The 7,063-nt window shown below is 44.7% G+C and overlaps 1 protein-coding gene across 1 annotated transcript in view; it reads right to left on the reverse strand.

Moving 5' to 3' along the window:
- The window catches only part of NOX5 (NADPH oxidase 5), a 49,118-nt gene extending 42,445 nt beyond the window's left edge, over positions 1-6,673 (reverse strand). Inside the window, exon 1 of the mRNA XM_021940667.2 lies at positions 4,462-6,673. Coding sequence (XP_021796359.1) covers positions 4,462-4,511 — 50 coding nt within the window. The 5' untranslated portion in view covers positions 4,512-6,673. The remainder of the gene's footprint in view (positions 1-4,461) is intronic.
- Between the last annotated feature and the right edge of the window lie 390 nt (positions 6,674-7,063).

Below are 7,063 nucleotides of genomic sequence, written 5' to 3' on the forward strand. Positions count from 1 at the left end.
TCTTATTTACATTTTCTGATCAAATTATAAATACCTAAATGTAAAAATAAATAAGATAATGAGAATTAGCAGAAATTATAGGAAGTTGTATCATCTTTAAGTAGGGGCACAAGATGGGAATCCCAAAAACATTAAGGAAAATGATCTGTAGATCTGTAGATGTAAAAATTAATTTCTGCATGATAGAAGACAATCAATTCAAAAGACAATAGGCTGAAGGAAAATCTTCGCAATAAGCATGATGGAATGGGCACACCCGTTATAAAATAATAACAGCTGAAAGGGCAACAATAACAGTTAATGCTTTTATTAGGTATTGATAAATTGCAGCTGTGTTAGTGTTCTTTTACCATAGAAGTCCTGTAAGTTTAATAGAAACAAAAACAAACAAACAGAAACCACTGATGGAAAGTAGCAAAAGACATAAAAGGACAATTCATAAGAGAGAACTTATATTGGTTGATAAACATTTGAAAAGATGGTCAATTCACTTCTCATGCCTGGGGAAATGGGATTTATAACAATTATATCTTTTGTAGTTGGGGGAAGAGCTATCAGAATGACAAAAATTCAAAAGATTGGTAATATCCAATACACATAGTGCTGGTGAGAACATGAATTGTACAATCTTTCAGGGAGTTCAATTTTTAGGAATGTATCCTACAAAAATAAAAGTGTTATTACATAATGGCCCGTATCCATCATCCACCCCCTGTGTACTAGATTGCCATTTGAAACAGCTAAGACAGCCCAAGTTGTCTATAATAGTTGTGAATCGATTTGAATAAATACAGTAGCACTGTGTGGAAGGGAATCATCAGGCTGTCAGCACTGGGCCTTAAAGAGGCAAGACTGGAGGGGAGAAAGAGGATTTCAGTTCCGTGTTGCTTTAAGCCTCAGTATGATTGATCTGATGGTATCCATGAGTATATACCATTCTTGTGATAATCTTTGAAAACTCTTATTTTCAGATAATTATGGATTCACAAACAGGTATGAGGAATAATTCCTTTATTCCTTTATTCCATTTCTCTCAATTGTAATATCTCACAAAATTGTAGTACAATATCACAAAGAGGACATTGACATTGACAGAGTCAAGATGCAGAACTTCCCACCACTACAAGACTCTCTCAAGTTGCCGGTTCACAGCCACACCCACATCCCTCCCTGTCCCCTTCCATGGAGAGTGGGCAGTGGGCAAAGTCCTGACTCTCCACTGGGCCTCCTCTGACCGTCCCAGTCAGGAGAAGGAGGGGGTACCGCGTTACTGCCAGGTACGACAATTAAAAAACAAGCAAGGCTGGGGTTGGTGGCCCACACCTGCAATTCTAACACATTGGGAGGCTGAGGCAGGAGGACTGCTTGAATTAAGGAGTTTGAGACCAGCCTTCACAACATAGTGAGACCTCATCTCTACAAAAACTAGCCAGGCATGGTAGCATGCACCTGTGATCCCAGCTACTCTAGAGGCTGGGGTAGGAGGATGGCTTGAGCCTAGAAGGTCGAAGCTATAGTGAACTTTAGTCGCACCACTGCACTCCAACCTGGGCAACAGAAAACCCATCCCTAATAAAATAAAATAAAAAATAAAATAAAATAAAATAAAATATAAAATAAAATAAACTAAAATAAATAAAATAAAATAAAATAAAATAAAATAAAAAGCAAGCAAACAAAAAATCCCTCTCCATCCCCTGACCTTTAATCCTGTTCCACCAGTGAGCTCTGGCCCAGGATGTGGCTTCCCAGGGCAGCTTCTCCAAAAGGTGATACCAAGGGTGTTACTGGCCTCTTATCCCCCAGCAAATTAATACCTCAGTAAAACAAACATTTTACACGGCAGAACCTCACCCCAGAACACACCTGTGAGGCAAGTGGCTCAACAGGTACAGCCCACTGATCAGATGAGAACCCGCCCTCCCAAGCGCGGTTCCCAGCTTCAAGGGTCCAGTAACGCAGAAGAGTCTTGTGGGGGTGGGGGTGGTCTTCACTTGGTGGGAGAGGTGCACTGTCAGCCTCTCCCTAGGTTGTGTTCCAGCATAACTGTAATTCCCTATCAGAGCAGCGTTTTCTAGGTTAAAATAAGGGGTTATGGAGACCAAGGTTTCATCATTCAGGTAAAGCCTCCAGGCAGCAGGCTTCAAAGACAATAGAGTGTAAATGTTTCTTATCAGACTTAAAGAGTCTGTTCTATCAGTAATTCCACAAGGGAAGAGAGTATAATGAGGCATGTCTGGTCCCTCCTTCCCATTACGGCCTGAACTAGTTTTTCAGGCTAACTTTGGAATGCCCTTTGCTAAGACGATGGGTCCGTTCAGATGGCTGAGGGGCTTGGATTTTTATTTTTGGTTTACAAATATATGTTTTAGTGCGTGTATGGATGTGTGTGTATATATATGCATCTATCATATAGGCTTTAGTGTGTGTATGGATGTGTGTATATATACGCATATATCACATATGCTTTAGTGTGTGTGTGTGCATGCATGCTTCAGTTTCCTCGTTTATTAAAAGCGTTAGTGATAGCTCACCTTGCAGAGTTGTGACGGGCATAGGACGTCTGTCTAGCACCTGATGATTAGGTACGTACACCTTTCTCTTCTCTTTTTCATGCCTATTAACTCACTTCACTTTCCAAGTCAGCAAGTCCTATATGGATTCCCATTTCCCAGAGGGAGCACGGAGAGATGTCCTCCCAGGGCCCCTGCATTGACTTAGGGCAGAGCCAGGCTTAGGTCCCAGGCTTTAGACTCCTCAGGTTCTTCTTGCGGATCACCTGTCCAGGTCCTCACTCTCTCCTCGCCTATAAACTTGTGGTCCTAGCTATAAACTTGTGGTCCTAGTGAGTTACTGGAGCCGCAGGCAGCAAGGAGGGTGCTCCAGGCAGCCCCTGCTAGAGGCCAGTCCAAAGCCCCTAGGGCCCAACTCACTGTGGAGGAGGGGGATGAGATGGGGCATTGAGAGAACCTGTAGCTAGAAGTGTTAAGGGCCAGGGCAATGCCCCCGCCCAGCCTCCCACGGAGATAGGCCAGCTCCTGCAAGCTCCCAGGCAGGGGCTCAAGGCCCTCCAGTGTTCCAGGCACTTTATTGAGTATATTGGGCCCCTCTGTCTTTGGTGCAGCCCAGTGAGGTAGGTATTATTCCTGTCCCTGTGTACTAGAAGCAGCCCACAGCTGGAAGGGAGCTTCCCACCAGAACTTCTCATCCCTCGTGGCTTCAACATCAGCCAAAGAGCCTCTTTTAAGAGCTTCCTAGGTTTTTTCACACCCGCCCCAGAGAACCACTGTCCCGGGCCCAGCCCCACACACTTCTTCCCACCCGCCACCCAGCAATGACTCTGCTTCAACCTTCACTGATGGGACGCTCACTGCCTGTGCAGAAACCAAGCTTTGAGTGCCTGCTTCTCATGTTCCTGAGCTGAAGCCGGCTTCCCATCACTGCCGCCCAAGACATTCACGCTTCCCACTGACTTCTAGCCACCTTTTAGTGGTTTCAAGACAGCCCTCTGCAGCCCAAAAGGGCATTCACCTAACAACTAGCGGTTCCCAAACTGCAATATGTTCTTGCCAGAAACATGAGAGCTTGTAAGTATGTGCATTCTGACCCACCAACCTTGGGGTGGGTCCCAGGAATCTGCACATTTCACCTGCACCCCAGATCTTGTGACCCACGCATGGGTGACCCACCCGTGCACCTGGAGAAATGCTGCCCTGGGGGTTAAACACCCTCCACCTTCTTCACCTCTCAGAACCCTCGGGAAGGCATTCCACAAAGCATTCTGGAGAATTCTGGAAAAAGGGCTGCACGCAAGTGCTAACCCAGGGAGGGCAGGGAGGAGGTATCTGCCGTTCACCTCCCTCTTCTCAGAAATAAGATCAGTGTGGTGAGCTTGTGAGAGGGGAGAGGTAACTCTGGGAAGGGACTGAGAAGAGACTGGGACAGCCAGAGTGATGTAGATGGTGAGGGAATAGGGAGGGAAGAAAGGTAACACTGTAGGTAGCAAGAAGGAGCTGGGAATCTTCAGATTTCAGAGCTCAAGGGGAACAATGTGCTCACCAGAGGCCAGAATTTACCCTAGGAGACCAGGATTTTAGGTCCAGCCTTGCTTTGCACCAGCTGAATGACCAGCCCACAAGCATCTCTCCAACAAAGAGCTATGACGACTAAATGAGATGCTGTTTGGAAAAGTGCAACTGGAAAGCATTGTACAAATGCTGTATATTGCTATTACACTGACTTGGCCAGTTCTTTATTTTACAGATGAGAAAACAGGCCCAGAGAGGGCTGGTGACTTATCCAAGATTGCCCAGTTTGCTAGTAGCAAGGCAAGAATAGATCTCAGATCTTCTGACTTCTGCCCAAGGCAGACACAGTCACCTTTTGTAGATCCCACAAAGGCAAATAATCCCACCTTTCCCTTGTCCCTGGCATGGAAAGCTGGACAAATGAGCCACTCACCCTCTACAGCCTTCAGGGCCTATCTGGGCTGGGTCTCCAGACGTGTTCATCTTCTCCTGTCTTCTAGATCACAGGTCCCAGAAAGACTGCTGTCCATAGAGCTGCCGGCACTGTGTAGCCACCCCCCTAACTCCTCCTCTTCCTGACGCCTGAAGACCTGCTCACACCCACAGTCCCTCATAAGACTGGTGGCTGAGTTGGTCTAGAAAAATCCCAACCAGGAAGCATGGAATGCAGTGGGGCAAGAGTTTTATTCGGAAGGATGAGCTGTCTTCCATCTGGCCCAGTATCTTCTCTTTCCTTTCCTCAAAAATACTATGATGAAGCTAGGTTATCTAGGAATATACTGTGAAGACAATCAGCAACTCCAGGCAGGCCCTGCTTATAAGTCAAGCAAGACTTCGCCAATAACAATAATATCAATTATCAACAAAAATGTTTAAGCACTTACTCTGAGCTCTAAGAACTTTGCACGTATTGCTCAGTTTAATTCATAACACAGCCCTGTCTGGTGGGTGTTGGCATGATTCTATTGATTAGGAAAGTGAAACAGAGAGGTGAAGTAATGTGTCCAGTGGGCTCAGCACAAATTTTACAACTACATTGGGCTGACTGTGGAGACTGTGCAGTTAACCACCCATGGAACTAAACTCAGTCTCGACATACTGTGTAAAACTATATTGAAACAATCACATGCACAGGTTCCTAGCCCAAAGAGCCTGGGGAAAAAGTGGGACTTGCAACCTCTTTTGTTTTAAAGTTAAGGGAAATTGTGTAATTACTTAGGTAATACTGCTCTGCGATTAAAATTCAAAGTGTTTATACTTTTTGTTTTGCCTGGAAAGAGATCAGCTCTAGCTGATAACCCTGGTCATCTGGTGCAGATTGGGATGTCCTTGTGGTGATTTTAGATGTCTCTGGTTAATTTCCAAAATCAGGGAAATGATTCGTTATCATCATGATTTTGTTTTAAAGCAGAGTGCTACAGGAAATTTCTCCCCGTATGTGGCTCATGGTGGGGGTACCCTAAAGGGATCCTTTGGTGCTAGTCATGTCAAGTCTTCTGAACCAGCAGGGGCTCACTGGAAGCCCCTTTGCTGTCACTCACATATTTTTCTACCTACAGGCTCAGCCAGTTCTCATTTGTTTGGAGCCAGTCCCAGGACAAGTTCTACAGAATCTCAGTGATCTTTTGGTAATCTCTGGAAATGGAGTGCTCTCATGTCTGGAGAGCAGCAATTTTGGAAGCTACTTTGACTATTTCGATAGTTTTCCTGGCAAAGTAAAGAGAGATACAAACGCATTCCATTAAATCAGTTCAGGAATAATATGTAGGAAATAGAAAATTCTTTTGAGGAAATAAGCCAAGCAGTAAATATGAATTATACTTTAAAGTTATGGCCAGTTAAGGGAAAAAAGCAAGATGTGAGACAGAGCTGCTGGTACCCACTATAATTGTAATTATCTGTATGTGTCTCTTTCTGTCCCACTGGACTGTGAGCTCCTAAAGGCAAGATCTGTGCCTCATTAATTTTGAATCCCAGGAAACTAGCACAGTGCTCACTATATCATGGGCATTCCATGTATGTTTGTGGAATGAATAAACCTGCCTCAATTCAACAAATACTTAGGAGAAACTATATGCCAGGCCCTGATTGTATATAGAGAGACAAGTAAGATAATCCAGCATGGTAAATGAAGATACAGAAGTGTGTAGCGAGACAGCACTGGGAAGGGAGAATCAGGAAGACTTCCCAGTGAAAGGGACTGCTCTGTGGTGGGTTTTGGAGAATGAGTAGGAGTTTGCCAGGTGGAAATGGAAAAGGACATTCTGGGCAGCTGGAAGATGGTATAGAAAGGCATGAAATGAGAATGCATTCTGTGTTCCCGGAACTAAAAGCAGTTCTGGTAATGACCTGGAGATGCACACGTTTGAAAGCAGAACTGGGGGGAAACAGGAGTCAGGTCACGACAAATTTGGCAGGAAGAGAGCTAAAGGCCTAGGATTACCTAGGAGCTGGGAAGCCAGTAAGCAATGCTAAGCAATGGAGCAACACATCAATACTCGCCAAAGTTCTGACAACTATCTAGTTCGTATCCCAGTATCTGGACAAAATGCAAGTTTTTACAAGGGAAGTAATAAACATTATGAAAAAAAAAATTTTTTTTTGAGATGGAGTCTCACTCTGTTGCCCAGGCTGGAGTGCAGTGGCATGATCTTGGCTTACTGCAACCTCTGCCTCCTGGGCTCAAGCAGTTTTCCTGCCTCAGCCTCCCTAGTAGCTGGGATTACAGGCATGCACCACCAGGCCCAGCCAAGTTTTGTATTTTTAGTGGAGGTGGGGTTTCACCATATTGGTCAGACTGGTCTCGAACTCCTGACCTCATGTGATCCACCCGCTTCAACCTCCCAAAGTGCTGGAATTACAGACGTGAGCCACCGTGCCTAGCCAGAAAATGTATTTTTGGAAGAGTCTTTTTTCTAACAAAACTTTTGGAAGGAGAGATTTTTTTTTCTCTCAATGACACTTTTTTTATAATTACACAAATTATAAACATTAATTATCAGGCGAAGGCTTGTGGATTGCTTGAGCTCAGGAGT

The sequence above is a fragment of the Papio anubis genome, chromosome 7, assembly GCF_008728515.1.
Source record: "Papio anubis isolate 15944 chromosome 7, Panubis1.0, whole genome shotgun sequence".
In the NCBI taxonomy this organism is placed as follows: Eukaryota; Metazoa; Chordata; class Mammalia; order Primates; family Cercopithecidae; genus Papio; species Papio anubis.